Source organism: Pelmatolapia mariae, linkage group LG6, assembly GCF_036321145.2.
Source record: "Pelmatolapia mariae isolate MD_Pm_ZW linkage group LG6, Pm_UMD_F_2, whole genome shotgun sequence".
NCBI classification, from domain to species: Eukaryota; Metazoa; Chordata; class Actinopteri; order Cichliformes; family Cichlidae; genus Pelmatolapia; species Pelmatolapia mariae.
The window spans coordinates 9,811,464-9,829,689 of NC_086232.1; the positions used below are offsets into that span (position 1 = coordinate 9,811,464).

Genomic DNA, 18,226 nt, shown 5'->3' on the forward strand with positions numbered 1-18,226 from the left:
CATTTTATATTACTTTTGCAAAGCAAATGAAACCATAACAAATGCATAAAATGGATTTGTGCAAAAAAACAACTTAACAACATGTAGTCAAGTCAAGAAAAGTCCTAAGTAGGTGATGTATCACTGTCAAGTCCTTCAATTAATAAGCACCATCAAGAATATTTAAATATAGAGGGTTTAGGCAGGTAGGCAGGAGGTTCAGATTAGACTTTGTCAGAAAACACCTAGAGCCAAAGACTGTCCAAAGACTTTCAAAAAGAGTCTTTGAAAGGAATGGATCATGATCTGAAGCATAAAAGACAGCAGGGTGAAGGCAATGATATGGCATGGTCATGTATGGCTGCCCATGTAAGCAGGTCATTAGAGTTTATTGATGGTGTGACTGCTGACAGAAGCGGCAGGATGCTGTCTGAAGTGTACAGACCGACACTCTCTGCTCAGATTGCTGCAAATGCTGCAAAGCTGATCAGACAGCACGTCACAGTGGAAATATATAATGACCCAAAGCATGCTGCAAAAGCAGCCCACGAGTTTCTCAAGGCAAAGAAATGTTTTTTTCTTAAATCAGCCATCTGATCTCTACCATGTAGAGCTTGCTTTTCAGTTACTGAAGAGAAAACTGAAGGCAGAGAGCGCCACAAACAAGCAACAACTGAAGGCCTGGCAGAGTATCTCAAAGAAGGAAACACAACATCAGGTGAAATCGGGTGACCTAGACTCTATTGATTACAAAAATATTCATCCAAGTATTAAAAATAATCCTTATACTTAAAATTAAGTTAATTTGTCCAATTACAATTAAACCTGTGAAAATGGAGGACTTTGTGTAGAAATCATTAGAACTGTGAAACAATTAATGCAACACTTTTGTTAAACCCCTTGGATTAAAGCTTAAGGTCTGCACTTCACTTATATCTTGTTTGATTTAAAACCCACTGTGGTGCTGCACAGAGGCAAAACTACAAAAACTGTCAATGTGCACAGAGTCATTGACCTGGTTCTGTATATTTTGCTTCTTAGTACCAGTTGATTGAAAAGCTGTGCACAGGTTTGCTCTCACTTTACACTCAACCCCACAAAGAGTTGTGCAAACATAGGTCACTCGAAATGCATGAAACATATGATACTTACGGATTTAAATATGTCAGTCCAGAAGCAGTAATATATACTTTTTTACTTCAGTCAGACAAATGAAAGTAAAGTCAACTGTAAAGCATAAACTATAAATATATAAATGATATGCTATCAGCTCTGAACGTACATATGTCTGTTTAGACAGTTGATGCTGTGCGATACAAGATTCACACGATTCATTTACTGTACTCTTTGTGTCAAAAGCTATTGAGGATCATTAACTCACTAATCACATGCATCATTTTCAAATTAAACTAATTACAGTATACTGATCTGACGACACCTGTTGCAACAGCTGTGCAGTGTTAATGTGAAAGTGCCTGGTTAAAATACGTATAGAGCAGTACCCCTGTTTGTACAATGAAAAGATTGCACATGTACTGAATTAGTATGTCAGGTCATGTCATATGAAATTATTTGACGTTAATTTGAGCTTGTGTCATTCTCTTTGTGTGCTTTTCTTAGTCTATTATATGATTGGTACAAAATAGAAGCTGCAATGTATACTTTGTGTTAAAAAAAAATAGCTGCGTTTGTTTCTTAATTCTTTAAAAAACACTTTTTTTGACTAATGGCTGCAACTAGGTAATAATGCTTAGTAAATGAGAGCTTTGAACTCTTAAGTTATAGGACTATGCTGTGGGGTTTTTCCAGTACATTCTCATTCTGTGGGATGAGAATGTACTGCATATCATAACATATCATGCTATGATATGCTGGGTCTATGGCAACAGTGATACAGTTTTTACTCAGAGTGAGAGCATTTCGAATGTAAATTCCAACCATATTTCAAAAAAAATTGTGTCAATAAAAACAGAAAACCCATATTTTCTTCACAACAGAACACGGAACCAAATAAAATCCTCAAACTGAGAAAATGTTCAATTCTAGGAAACAATAAAGCACGGCTCGAAAAGGATGGAGCATGATTTCCATGTTCTACTGTGAATAAAATATGGGTTTAGAAAATTCACAAAACAATCATTTTACAACATTCTGAGTAGTTTCAGGGACCAACTCTAACCAAATACTGTTGGTACCTAAAGCTAACCAAGTCATTTATGCTGTCTAAACTTTATGAACTAGTTTTTGGTGTTTAAGTCTCTCATTCAGCTGTTCACCTTCACCGCTTTGGCTTTGGGGTGTCTCATCAAAGTCCCACCTAGTCCTTGATAGTTTTCAGAAGGTCAAGTTCACAGCAAGATCATACATCATACATTACATACCTCCTCATACTGGCTATATCTTAGTGAAGCAAGCCTTAGTGTCACAAGCTAAAGATGCTAAATAAATGAATGTATAGTTCCTGTAACAAGTCACTGTTCACCCCATGTTTGAGTCCCACCATAGAAATACCAGTTATTTCTCTGCAGAGCATGAAGGCAGATTCAGTAAAGAGGAAGAGACTGTTTCACAGGTTTGGCAAAGCCTTGATTATATTATCATAATAGCATGAGTATGAACAGAGTAACTAGATTATTTTTGCTCCTCAGCAGCCTTCAATTTAGAAATAGGAATATTCTGATTATCCTGAAATCAAACTGATATCAAAGAGAAATGATTGATTTTGAACTAAGTTATATTAATGATAATTAGAACAACCATCACCAAAGTAAAACTTTCAGTTAGCTTACCTACATGAATACAGCAGCAACAACAACAACAACATTAATAATAATAATAATAATAATAATAATAATAATGATGACAACACTCAACTGGTCTTGTTTATTGCGACAGTTCATTGGCAAAACTGTTCCTGTGTCACTTCATGTAAGCCCAGACTGACTCCATGATGTTGAGATAAGGCCTCTGTGGGGGACAGGCCATCTGTCGCAGGACTTCTTGATGCTGAACATAGTTCTTCATGACTTTAGCTCTATGTTTGGGGTCATGCTGCAGAAAGGATTTGGGATTAGACGCCTCCCTGATGATACTGTGTGGTGGAAAAGAATCTAAACATCTAAAGCTGCTCAAGCTTGCGCACTGTACTGGGTAAATATAATGTAGGAAGCAGACATATTGATAATACAGATAAAAGCGATTTGAGTTTTAATGATTATCTCTTTCCATCGGTGTGAGCTGTACCAACACTAAAACATTAAAACATAAATAAATAACAGTGCACTGGCAAAATCACTCACAATGTAACTCATCACAGCTCAAAAACTGGTCAGGAAATTCTAAAGAGACATGGCATAAAGCTTAAAGCATAGACCCATCTTCCAAACTTAACATATCCCAGTCTGGTAGATGTCTGCAATGAGTTTTATCTGATTAATGGAACCTCACAACCCAACAGCTTTATACTTGCTGGTTTTTCTATTACTAAGCCACCTGACTTGTGTTCGTATCAATAGAAATATCCTTGTGAGAAGAAATGAACAAATGGCCTGCATTTGTATAACGCTTTACTTAATCCCTAAGGACCCCAAAGCGCTTCACACTACATTCAGTCATCCACCCATTCACACACACATTGGTGATGGCAAGCTACATTGTAGCCACAGCTGCCCTGGGGCGCACTGACAGAGGCGAGGCTGCCGGACACTGGCGCCACCGGGCCTTCTGACCCCCACCAGTAGGCAAACATGGGGTTAGTATCTTGCCCAAGGATATTTGGCATGCAGCCTGGAGCAGCCTGGGATCAAACCACCGACCTTCTGGTTAGTGGCTGACCTGCTCTGCCATCAGAGCTACAACAACAAAAAGCACAAATAGATGAATGAGTATCTCTCTGCAGCACTTTCACTTTGAAATTCTTTCAACAACACCGAACGCTATACCTTTACCAGTCTTTGGATTTACTGATGGATTGTTGTACTAGAAGAATAGATGCTTGCTTTCTTGGTTGACATGACGTTCCATCACATCATAAAGTTGTTAGTGTATATATGTAATTGTAAAACCAGTAAAAAAGGCTAATTCATTTTTAAGAGAGAAAAGTTAACAGTGGACAGCTCATATTTCAGTCAAACGAGAGGGCGAACATGTGATATATATGGCATGACTATATGTATAAATATAGTCATGTTAATGCAAATAAGAATCAATTATGGCCTCCCATCTGCTGTGCTTACCAGTGTACGGTTTGCCACCTTTCAGTGTATGGCACGGGAGAGACGGCTGATGTATAATGCAAACATATGCTTGTTACACAGTTTCTAAATCTACTGCATACCAAAAAAAGCTTTACATATTTGTAATATGTGAACTGTGAGAAACTGATGGCAAGACCAAAGAATGGCACACTTTGTTTAGACAAGTATAATCTGACCATCATGACACAGCTATCACTGTAGATGGAGACTGATGCAAGTATCTCAAGAGCTCCTGAGAAGAAGAGCAGTCCTTCAACTAAAACCAACCACTAAACCATACAAACAACAGCAAATATGTTGTCTAGATGTAAGTGTTATTTTAGTGTTATTATGTTAGACAGACATTATACATTTTATTGACCATATGAAATAGCTATGTTGTACAGATTGTTTTCATAGTGTGGTGGTTATGAGAAGTCTCTAAACTGCAACAGGTAGGAAACACAAAATCCAGCCTTGGGGCCTCACAAGCTCATTCAGCTCGGTTTGTCCACTATATGGACAAAAGTATTGTACCACACCTCCTAATCTTTGAATTTAGGTGTTTTCGCCCAATTGCATAACTGCATAAAATCAAGCACATAGCCATGCACCGTGCCAGGAAAGGGTCTACCGAATTTGACTGGTAATATATTAGGATGCAACTCAGGTTGTGAAAATTCTTCCCTGTTAGATATTCCACCATTAACTGTTAGTGGTATTATTGCCAAGGAACCACCACAACTCAGCCATGTCCAGTGTAAGTGAAGCATCAGACCACATAAAGTTATAGAAACTAATCTTCCAGCTCTTCCTTAAACACCAGACAAACTCTAAGCAGTTTGGCAGTCAGTTGGAACATAGGCTCATTAAAACTTCTGGGGCTAATGTCTTAGCAAGTGAAATTGTGCAGCTTTTTACATCAGGAGATAGTCATGCAAACATCTGTAGCTTGAACAACAGTCACACTACTAAGCAATTAGCAAACTGATGACTTGACAGTAGCATTTCAACTAAGCTTGGAACAACAGTCAAGTAAACCTGCAAGAGCCTGAGCAACATAATGTAAATTCCTGGTTGTCATTCCTCTGATGGGTTTTAAAGAAATGCTTTTCGAGTGTAAAATGTGTAAATTTATGAACCCTGACATTTAGCTTTGATATCTCTTCTTTTTCCCTTGTCGTATCCTCAAAACACAGCATGTTTTTACCTCTTGTCATGCTTCCTTGGCTGACTGCTGGAGACAGATAGAGGACATGGGGCTCAGAGACTGAATGTATCCTGAGAGAGGAGGTACAAAGCTCAGCCTGCATTCACCGATAACCTCTCTAAAATTATTCCCTAAAAACACATTATCGCAAAAGGATACGCACACACTGAAGCATACACTTCACCTCTCTTACATGGGCCGCGGTGGAGAAAATTACAGCTTTAGTAATCCAGTTACATTTAAAGCAGAAATCTAAACAATTTTGGTTAGAAACTCCAGCTTGATTAATGAGGGCTAGGAGGAGAGAAATTATTTTACACTTAAACTAGAGATGGACCGATCCAATATTACGTATCGGTATCGGCGAGAAATAAAAAATGTAATCCGATCCATTAAATATCAAAAAAGCACCTCGCAAAACTAGCATTTCATCTCCGAGGAAGTGATCCCAGAGAGAAGTAAAGCAAGTGTGTAAGTTCATCTCTGAATGTTTGTAAAGCGTTCCCATGTTAAGCTTAACAACCGATATATGGAGCGACTGCCTCTCTCTCTCTCTCCCTCTCCTGCTGCTACTTCAATCGTGAAACTGCTTAATGATCAGCTGATCGGCTTTTCTGTCGCGAGTCTGTCTCTCGTCTTTGTTTTTGGCCCACTTTGCACCAGAAAGAGGACACCAGCGGCTGAACAACAGCAGCACGTTTAACCTTGATAAGCTGTTGTTAGAATTTATTTAATATTACTTTCTACACCAGGATCCTTTTCAACGGAGCTGACGGCTGGTAACTGTGCAGGGGCGGATCTAGCAAAGTTTAGCCAGGGGGGCCGATAGGGCATGAACAGGGAAAAGGGGGCACAAAGACATACTTTTCTTTCTTATTCTCATTTAAAATGTCTAGCTTTTAATAAATAATTATCTGAATCTTACACCCAAAGTTTTAATCTGATGTAAAATGTATAGAAGTCCATTATTGTATATAGTAACTGTTAAGTCTAATATACCCTAGTAAGCTATAGTACTTTTTCCTTTGGGAAGATACCATCTGTGAATTCTGCAATTCTGTTGAAGAAAGATGTTGAATATATTTAATTATTCTTGAAAAATAATTTATTTCTGTGCATTTTTTTTCACCCTGCATCAAATTAAAGTTGAATACATCGATTAAGCATCATGAGGTGGGGGGTGGTTCCCTATTTTTTTTGCTGGGAGTTTGCAACCCTATTAGTTAGGTTGCTTAATATTTCTGCTAAGTACTCTTTAAAATACCAGAATAGGAAGGATGGAGTAGGTTTAAGTTTATTAGATTGATCAGTGTTGCTGAACTATGAAATATTTTGGGTGCAGTGTATTTTTTACATACAGGTATAGCAGAATAGCTTTAGTGTTGTTGTTTATTTAAACTTGAGTATGAACTTATACAAAATGCAGCAAGATATTAAAAAAACAGTTTTATTGATTAAAAACACACTATATCGGATTCATATCGGTATCGGCAGATATCCAAATTTATGATATCGGTATCGGACATAAAAAAGTGGTATCGTGCCATCTCTAACTTAAACCACACACTCAATTCCTTCACCTGTCAACTGCTAACATCAACTTAACCTTGAAAAGACCCAATCTAGCTCAGCCGAATCAGTCAATACACTCAAATCACAATCATAATCAGTCTGACATTTGTGAGGTGTGTACCCAGCTTCAGTTTTCTACAGACAAACACATTCCTCATGTGGGTGAAAAAAAAGAGCTTTAATGCTGAACAATAGACACTAGACAGATGCCATTAAGTCAGTAAAGACAGGAAAAGACAACCTTGTATAATGCTAATGCTTTAATTTGCTTTAGTGTGTGTTTCTTTTCTTCTCTCAAACGCTCACTGTCCACTCTGCTTTAGGCAAATGGAATAATGCAGCGTTGCAACAAATTCGGATCAGCTTCACTCATTGGAAGAAATTTTATTACTGCCACCAAGAGCCAAGCTATGTTTTACCACCACACTTAAGATCTGAATTAGATGAGAGCTATCCTGTGCTAGTGGTTTATTAAAATTTAGTTGTTTTTAATTTTTTTTGTATCAAGTGTAATGTGCAAAAACATCAGTTTCATCATCATCCAGCCTATTGCACTGTAAGTAAGGGAGGATTCAGAGCCACCTGATCCAGCCCAAACTGATAAAGCCCAAGCTTTATCAAGAAGAAAAGTTTTAAGCATAATCTTAAAAGTAGAGCTGGTGTCTGTCTCCTGAATCCAACCTAGGAACTGGTTCACAGGAGAGCGGCATGAAAGCAGAAGCCTCTGCCTCCCGTTCTACTTTTAGAAAATCTAGGAGCCACAAATAAGCCTGCAGTCTTACAGCAAAGTGCTCTATTATAATAATACGGTACTTCAATATACGAGGAGAATGATTTTAAATTTTACACTGGATTCAACAGGAAGCCAATGAAGAGAAGCCAACATGCAAGATATATGATTTCTTTTTCTAGTCCCAGTCAGTACTCTCGCTGCAGTTTGTGAATGAACTGAAGGCTTTTCAGAGAACTTCTGAAGTATACAGGGCTAAAGAAAACAGCATATTAGAGCAGGGATGGGCAACTCCAGGCCTCGAGTGCTGGTGTCCTGCAGGTTTTAGATGTTCTTGATCCAACACAGCTGATTCAAACGGGTAAATGACCTCCTCAACATGTCTTGAAGTTCTCCACAGGCCTGGTAATGAACTAATCATCTGATTCCGGTGTGCTGACCCAGGGTGAGATCTAAAACCTGCAGGACACCAACACTCGAGGCCTGGAGTTGCCCACCCCTCTATTAAAGTATCCTCATAATAATGAATTACAACAGTCCTGCCTTGTAATAAGTGCATGAAATAAGTGCATGGACTGTCTCATCATGCCTCAGCAACAATCACATATTTTTAGAGATACTGAGCAGATGATAGACAACAGTCCTACATATTTGTTTAATATCTGGGTCAAAAATGAACCTAAGGCACTCTAGACACCGTGTTGCTAAGATTTTAGGGCTGAGGACAATAACCTCAGTTTTGTGTGATTTAGAAGTAGGATATTAGACGTCACCCAGGCTTTTACATCTTTAAGAAATGCCTAAAGGTTACCTAAACGTGGGCAGAAAGTACTCAGATGCAGACAAAACTAAAGAAAAAGAAAGCCTTTTCCTAGATTTTTCTAATGGTTCTAGATCCAGAGTAAAAACAATGCAGGGAACCACACTTGACATGAGCAAAGCTAGAACACAGTACAACTCAACAAGGAACAAAGATGACTTGAGACTTTAAATAGATATAGAAAGTAATTAGGTATAGATGACACACTAGAGTGGAAAGACGGAGCCGAAACTAATAAATGAACTTTTAAAGGAATTGAAACCAAACACAAGACAAAAAAGATGGAAAAAGATAACCAAAAGTAAGTAACAGAGAATCACTGACAGAGTTGGGGACTTGACAAAACACAGAAGGATGCTGGGAAAGCTAGACTACAACACAAGGGATCAAAATATAAATACTAAACTCAAGGACACTGAACAACAAAACTTATAATCTATAAACTATAAAACTGGAACAAAATTTTATAGTAAAACACTACACAGCATACATGAAGAAGAAAAAGTGCCAAATAAACTCAGAATTTAATAGCAGAGAACAAAAATCTCCATGATGGCAATTGATTTATTTTATCTGGTTTCAGAGATAAATTTAGGTTTCATCTGCATAGCAATGAAAATGAAAACTACAGCCTAAGGGAAGTATGTATTAGATAATCCATGACTAACGTTTATGTGTGAAAAAGACTCCCATATGCACAAATCTATCAGGCCACGACATCATAACCTTCACTAGTACAATTTCTGCACTATCCTGACTAAAACTCTTCAAATAAACCATTCCTCTAATCAGCCAGCCTAATCAGAATAAACACAATGTGCCAAATTTAGCTACTGGCTAATTTTCTTCTCTGACTGAAAAATAAAATACAGTGCTCTTAATATGCAGACTTCCATCACCACTTCAGCTCTGCCAGGCCTCAAAGAATAAGGATGAATGGAAAAATGACTAAAAACCAACGCTAGCTTCATAAATTTCACTGTATTCAACACGATTATATATAGTAATAGGTTTTAAATGTGGCAAAGTAGGAGTGAACGAAGAGGCATCACTGCATGCATGTGCACAAATCAATCTATTAACAACTTGCCCTTCAAAGCCTGCCAACTGGTTTTTACAAGTGAAGAAAGGTTTGCAAGCTTAACTTTAGACACTTTTAACAGTCAATTATGTGTTTGGGGAGCTTATTCTTTAGCTTTATATCAATGTACAGAACATTTCACCTTAAAAATACATCTTTTACACAAGATGATTGTCTGGAGCCTTTCACATCACTAATGGAGGCATGCAGTTGGAGCAAGGGGTTATTAAAGAGAGTTTCTAAAAAAGCCAACTTTTAGACTAACTTTGGCATCTACCTAATCCAAGAGCAGTCCACACACAAAAACATGCAGTTCGAACAATATTCCCTCACTAACTGTGTGCAGGGTTCAGCTCTACAGGCAAGCTAAGCTGAGCCTGGTGTGAGCCTCACACTGCTCCTAATCCCTTCCCTGCAGCTCGCCTACTGTTTGTGTTTGCAGTAAACTAGTTCCCAGGGGTGCAACGTTTTATCACGCCCCCTCCTCCTTGTCGCTAAGCACGCTGCATGTGGTGGACGCAAGACTAGGGAGTAATTGGTGATGATGGCAGTATCTCTTCCATGCCACGCATGCACTGAACATTGTGGGCTGATGCAAAGAAATGATGATGAGGAAAGACGTGTGCTGATTTTTTTGGACTTGAGGAAAAAAGGACTAGATCAAATATTAAAAGGAAGTTCGATGGTGGAAGTAGAATCTTCTGTAGCCTCGGGGCCAGTGACTGTAAAGCTGGAAAATCTGGAGAAACTATATCAGTGAAAGTGAATGGAAAATTGGCCCAAATCTCTGAAAGTGAAAATCAAAAAAGGAGAGGATGAACGCAGAGGAAATTAAAAAGCAACAAAAGGAAACTTTATGGCAGAAAGCTGCAATTTGACTGAATTTAGCAATTTAAAGTATTAGTGAGCATGATATCTTCAACTATTTGTAAAAAAAACCAAAAAACTTACAATTCCTATAATAGTGTAACTAAAGTACATTAAGTAAGTGGGAAGACTGGCTTGCATTAGTAATAGTAACTTTCAACGATATAAGCATGGATTCCAACACAAAGCGAATCAGCTTTTTTGTTGTTTTGTACAAATCTTTTGCATAAAGCTCAGGTTTTGGATTATTAATTTTTTGAGAAAGACTAATAAAAAATAAAGACGGTCACAAAAAAAGAATTTGGGACCCACAGAAACACAAAAATATAGGAAAGGCAATGGGTATAGGTACAGGTTATTTAGTTTTAAACGTGAACTATTTTTTTCAAGCTGGTCTGTACTCATTGTAACATTTTGAGAAGCTTGTCAAAGTATGACTAACAGGTACAGTTACTCATAATGGAGCTGACAAACTGATGGAACCCATTTTACAAAAGTGATGTGAAACAGAAACTTTTAACAGGACTCCATCCGGTCCTGGGAAAAACTAAGTACAGCCCATGATTCAGTAACTTGTAGAAGCACTTTCTCAGCAATAACTTGAAATAATCCTTCCCTGTAAGACTTTATAAGTCTCTCACATCGTTATGCAAGAATTATGGCCTACTGGCGGCCATTCATTTATTCGCAGATCTCTTAAGGTCCCACCAAATCATTTTAGTCCAGTTGAGATTTGTACTTTGACTGGGTCACAGGAACCTTGATTCTTCCTTCTTTTTTTTTCCAACCAGTTTGTTGTTTGTTTGCTGTTTCGTCTCATTCGGCACCAGAGTGCATTGTGAGGCCTGAATGCTTCAGATCAGCAAAGTGCCAAGATTTCTGATCACACTTAATCACGTGCAGCTGTTAGGAGCACCTAGCTGCTATATACCTTTGTGAAAACTTCCTATTTAGTGACTGGATCTACTGAAGTGAGGACTTTTAGAGTTTGGAGTCTGCATCCTTAATTATATAGCATTGGTAGCGTGTGAATACTGTAATTTAGAATGTACCACCCTGTGGACAGGAAAGTGTAATTAAGCATACTTCAATATTCTGTGGCCAGTGGTGCCAAAAGTACAGACATTCTTTATCAGAATCAGAATGCTACTTTATTAATCTTTGAGGAAATGATGTGGCTTCATTTAAGTAGAAGTGCAGATACCTGTGTTTGAAATACTCAACTAAAAGTTGAAGTGCTAATGCAATGTCTTTACTCAAGTAAATGTGAAAAAGCACAGGCTATGAAATGTATTCTTAGTAAGAAACTAAAAAGTACTCATTGAAGTACAAGTCTCTATCTACATTGTAGAGGGTTACGATTAGACTCTGCAGTTGGGGAATCCCTACGACTAATCGTGGAGAAAAGAATCACAACTCACAATCATTTCTAATGCGAGCTCCAGTACAGGTTGTGATCTGCTGCTCTTTGTAGATTACACAGTGAAATTCAGCAGTAAGCAGATGCTTCAGAGCTCCTTTGCTGATTTCCAGCCTCTAAACGCAGTGGCCCTAACTTACAGACAACGGCACGGTTCCAGCTAATTTAACCGGTTAGTATAAACGTTAAGTTCTTGGTTTTTGGAAAAGGAAAACAGACTAATGTTAATACAATCTGTCATGTCTACAAAGTCATTGATTTTAACATATTTCAGCACTGTGAGTGTTGTGTTTCTATTCATTCCACTCCCTAAAAACATTGGTCACCCAGATACGTGATTGTGTTTTTGTTGGTCAGCAACAAGGATGTCAAATCTAGTTTTGATGTTTGTTGATGTTTGGACATTCTCCATCCTTAAGGCATCTGTCAAAAGCTTAAGGTTTGTGGATGCACACAGGTGTCACCAGAAAACCTGTTTCTGTTTTTGAATGGGAATGATCATGGAGGCAGTATGCAGCAAGCTAATGGTATATTTACAAATCCCGAGAACATAAAAATAATAGGATACAACTTAATTGCTTCAAACCATGTTAATTACTTTAATTCTTACGTGCTAAGTGATAGTGTGGCACTCCAGCTTTGGAAACGTTCTTCTTGCCAAAGCTTATTTTATTCCTTATTCTGCCATGAACTCTAATTTCTTGCCTTCCACTCACACTGCCAGTGAAACAGAGTCTGAGAGACTCCAATGTTAGGCTCCAATATTATTATTCCTGAAATCTGGGAGAATGATGCACTAATAAACATCGTATGTCGTGTCTTTTATTTCCTTTTTTTTTGATAAAATGTCCAGTATTTATTTTAGTATAGTTTCCTGGCCTAGTTTTTATTTTAATTTATTTTTTTAAATACTAAGCCATGCTGGGTAAACTCTGTATTTACCGCTGTAATCTCCTGTCACTCAGGAACAGCTGCTCTTTCCTTTGGATAGCTGCATTACAGGGTACCCAGGCCAGGACACATTTCTCCTCTTTTTGGGTGTGAATTAACCTTAATAACATACTGAAGGTTACTGATTTGTATTTTTATGAAACTTTGAAGTTGTCCTTGTAAATATTCTCTCAAGTAGATTTTGTGTTATGTCAATTTCCTTGTTTGCTTGGTTGCTTTGATGTTGTCCGAGTTTTGATTTTTCTCAGTTTTGTAATAGTATGTTTTCGTAGCCCGGCCTCCAGCTTTTGATGTAATAAAACACTATTGGCTGCCTTAATCAGAGCAGATGAAAAGATGCAGTAAAAAAATAAAATGTTATTTGTCTTTCTGTGTGTATACAGAAACAAATGTATAACTTTGTACTGTCTGAAGTAATGTAAGCAAACCCATAATTAACTGATGGTAACTTGAACTGATAAAGTCAAATGTGAGCCGGAGCCTTATAACTGCTGAACTGAAAACAAAGATCTTGCTTTGCTCAAGAGGAACTTTAGGTGCAAGAGCTGATGTAAGCTTAGCATAAATGGAATAGTGTAACAGCTATTAAATCTGAGCGTGTTATTAAATGGTAAACTGACTGAGCACTCAAAGGGTTTTCTACTACATGCTTCATTCACACACACACACACACACACACACACACACACACACACACACACACACACACACACACACACACACACACACATTAATATAAGGACTGTTTCTTTATCGAAGTGCTTCCTAACCTACATACACGCACTCACACTCATACTGGGAGCATCTTTAGCTTCAATATCTTGCCCAAGAAAACAGGGATTGAACCACCAACCTTTTAGCTAGTATACAACCACGTTCCACCTCCTGAGCTACAGTTGTTTATTAAAAGCTATCACTATAATATGAGCAATTTTTTAATATGTATCACAGCATCAGTCACTTAGAAACCATTATGTCCCACTGTGTCAGGAGATAAGCAGATATCATTTTATATATTTGAAAACAGATCTGCACAATTAATACAATTTTGGCTTCCCATGATTAAATGAATGCAATAGACCAATACTGACAATGTGTGCTTCATCACATCAAGTTGCTTCCTAAGTCGCTGCCTGACAATGTGCCTGCACTATGTGTGCCAATCACAGCTGTTACCTGCACTATGCACCATGTTTGTTGCTGTAGTCTGGCTTAGTAATGCTAAATTAAAAGACAGATACAGATACGGCTGAAGGTGAAGAGCTTGTCCTTCGGAATACCGTTCATTGTTTGGAGTTATCCTACCACATGAAAACACACTACAAACACAAGTCCAAGAAAACCAATGCAATGGCTGCTAACAGGAATCACCCAACATCAGCACAGAACTCCACAAATGTGTGGCACATCCGCATATTGATCCATCTCACAAAGATGTACTGAAATCACCAACATAATGGCCAAAGATAAGTATGCACTAAATACTCTCAGTAGCAAAGGCTTCAGGAAAATAGTCACTGGACAAAAGCCATATTATCCCCTCAAGCAATTACTTTTCCAATAGCTGTGCTGTATGCAACATGACAAAGAGGGAAAAGAGAGAGAGAGAGATTTTATATTTTGCTTCTAAGAGATCAGGTGATCAGGCCTTCTGCGTGGAGAGATGTTTTAATTAACAGGAGTGTAGCATAATGTAGAAAGTGAAAGTAATACCAAAACTTAATTTTGAGTAAAATTTTGGTACAGTTTTTGTATTTTCCTTTACTTTTATTTTTATTGTATGAGCTTCACCGACTTTAGGTGAAAAGGAGGGCCGATTTTATTTTGGTGCAAAGATTTGCACAACAAAGCAGTGTCATGTTTACACACAATTCAACAAATCAACCAATAACTGAGATAAATAATCATGATCTCACTAATGTCCAAAATAATCATAATTTTCATTTTGGCCATTATCGTATCCGTCTTTAACAGCAGATGTCACTATTTGGTCTCCGTTAACCATTGTTCTCTAAATATGAGCTGCACTTGCAGTGTCGACATTATGAGCTCTTTGTGGCTAAATTCTAAAACCATAAAAGGTAAAGTACAGCAACATTATATTTCTCGCTGTTGCACCATGTGCTCTGACTCTGTTCATGATACGACAGCACTGACTAGCAAATCAGCTACTTGCCTTGTGTTTAAAAACTGTTCATTACCTTTTAATAGGTGAAAATAATAACCAAACCAAAATGTTTGGCATGAAGCAGACCAGAGGTAAAATGCAACAGCCGTTCCACGGTTCTAGACCAAATGAACTAAATGAACCAGATTTTAAAAACATCCTTAATATTTTTGAAAGAGGTGACAATGTTAACATTACAAACTGTAACTTTCAGACAAGCAGTGTCCTTGTCGTGTCCTTTCAAATGCAAACTTCTCTTCTAAAACTGGCATTTCAGTCAGATCATATTAATAAAAAGACATTAAATAACTAAAAAAACAAAACAAAACGCCCCCAACCACAACCTACTAGTGCTGTGCGACACTGCAAATTTTGGTATAAATCTGTTACCAAGTAACTACAGAGCCTGTATTGCCAATAGAAATACCAACATTTTTAACCTGTAAAGGCAGCTTATGTAGGAGAGAACAATGTGTCATTCATGATTCATCATCATCATCAATTTGCAAATTCTGAACACAATTACAAACAAAACTTTTCAGCTTCTCATGTATATTTTAAACTGGGTATTTTTTTTGGAAATGTAAAATATAAATGTTCCTGTCTTTAAAGCACTTTGGGACAACTTCTGTTATTGAAATGTGCTACAGGGTATAAATCCAAAAAGGTTCATCGGTGTGCAGTACATTCTGAACTTAGAGGACAGACACAAAGTATCAATCCTGTCACGTTAGTATCGATCCGATACCAATATCAGTGTTGGTATCAATACTACTGGATCGATTGGCCCACCTCTACCACCAGTGCTCCAAGAAACTGAAACTGGAGCAATTCACTGCGATTAAAAGAGAAACATTATAGATGGCCATAACAAGGGATTTAACTAAGCTGTAGAGAGTGGGAAATCATTACTAATGAGACAAGTGAACAAAATTATACTAGGTACACTGGGGTGGGTTAGGATTAGCATCAGGAGTCGGTAATCCCTTAGTTGCACAAAAGCTCAGTAGAGTTAACAAAACAGAATTTGTGGCTGGGTAATTTCAGCTCATTTAATAAGTTCCATTGAGATGATTAGCTCAGCTGAATCGCATCATCACTGTGTTACTGCCAGTCACGTCCCAAGTGAGAGCCAGTTACTATCCACACGTTAATACCCACTGCCATGTTACATTTGTAACACCGACTTGATTGGCTACGCATCGTAGCACAGTGGATTGTGAATTGTAGAGGAAGACAAAAACGGCCGAGCCAAAAAGGGATTTGGAACCTGGCCTTTAAACAGAAGCGAAACAGAATTAATCATAATTAAATATTTGAACTTTCGAATAATTCAAACACTCTCTGTGTGAGAGCTCCAGTTTAAATGTGGAATGAAACATTTACAAGTTATATTAGCAGACCGAAGAGGAACAAATTACTGAGAAAGAATCAGCTAATGTTTAAGTGTAGCCCTTTGGGTGTATTTAATTAGCATTACACTGACCCACAATGCATGAGTTCATACTTTCCCTTTATTATTTTTTTTTATTTTATTTATTTGTTTTTGTTGTTGATGTTATAGCTGTCAAGACATGTGTTTGGGAGAAAACCCTTCAGCGCTCCCACTCGTGTGAGTCTCCTGATGGGGAAAAAGGAGTCAGATAAATAGAACAGAAGGTCCTCACCCTGCCATGACGATAAAGAAATCCAGCCTGTTCCACGTGTCCCCGAGGTAACAGCGTCGACCAAAGATCCCCAGAGCGATCATTTTTACAACCATCTCCATAGCAAAGAAGATGTAGATGAACGCATCGAAGGCCTGACAGAAAAGAAACAGAGATACGAGGTGTTAATAAGGGAAAAAATAAGGAAAAATGTCATTTCTGACTGCTTTTGGCAGCAGGAACGATGAATCATTGTTGGGATGGAAACAAAAAGATCACAGAGAGAGACGTCTGTTAAATTTATCGTGCAAAAGTAAAACTAACTGACTTTAATCATCGTTTGAACTCACAATTTATTTCTTTTTTTGCTTGTTTTTTAAGTTTCATGGAAACGGTGACCAGGAGAATCGTCATTTCCTTATAGGTTTACCACTGAAAAACTGATTACATTAAATAAATGATGCATGTCTGTGAAAAGGAAGTCACATCTGTGAAAAGGCCTCGCATCTCATAGACAAGCAGATGCAAATGTACACACACACACACGCGCACAAATAAATAAATAAAACCGCTTGACAAATGCCTGTTTAGTTTTCTGTCTTCATTTATTTTGGAAGTGATAGCAGAGCTGTACCTTTTAATTTTTTCAGAAATCTCAGTCAGAACATGGCATATCATGTTTAGGTGGAAACTAGTAAGCTAACTTCCTGCTAACTTCCAACTCAGTTAAATTGATAAATTCTGTTTTCATGGATGCCTGGATGTTAAACTTAATTGTTACACCTGGTAAAGCAGCAACACTGATCATTTTATTAAAGATGAAAGAATTTAGACAGTTTTTAACTCTCAGTGTGCCGCAGTGTTCGTTTGACTTTGGGACCTGAACAGTAGTGATGTGTCGTTCGCGAACGAAATGGCTCTTAGAGCCGGATCTTTGATGTGAACGACGCGAGCCGGCTCCTTATCGAGAGCCGTGGGTTTTTTTTCTTTCTCTCACCCTCTCTCTCGCACTTTTTTTCCGCTTCACTCCGCAAGCGAGCCTTGTGCTTTGCGCTGGGCAGAAGGGGGAGGGGCGGTAGTTACACTCGCAGTAGCACAGGAACAGAGCGGGAGGGAGAGAGAGAGAAAGAGAGCCAGAGACAACAACATCACATTAGAAAGGTATAGTAATCATCCACAACTATTTTCAGTTGCGGATGATAAAGGATTCAGAAAGTTTATTCATGCAGGCCCATATGACAGAGAATGTGCATCTTCTTTTTGTTTTCATATTTTAATTTATATTTAATTGTGTTGTGGTTTGCAGTGTTTTGTGTTGTTTCACTTTAAATTTGTTTAAAAGGAAAAAGCTGAAAATTTAAATAGTTAAAAGTTGAAATGTGAATAGTTGGTTTTGTATTATATGATTTATTTATTACATTTTATGTGGAGTGAATAAATAAAAGTATATTTACGGTGGCCCCTAGAGACAAAGCATGTACAAACTTCAAAACACGTACAAAAGACAACAGAAGTGCTCCAGGATGCTAGGCACAGTGTTGAGCTTTT

At 37.9% G+C, this 18,226-nt stretch overlaps 1 protein-coding gene across 1 annotated transcript in view; it reads right to left on the bottom strand.

Annotated features, from left to right (window-relative positions):
- Positions 1-18,226, bottom strand: part of LOC134628446 (voltage-dependent T-type calcium channel subunit alpha-1I-like) — a 190,994-nt gene that overhangs the window by 135,639 nt on the left and 37,129 nt on the right. Inside the window, exon 3 of the mRNA XM_063475124.1 lies at positions 16,700-16,833. Coding sequence (XP_063331194.1) covers positions 16,700-16,833 — 134 coding nt within the window. The remainder of the gene's footprint in view (positions 1-16,699; positions 16,834-18,226) is intronic.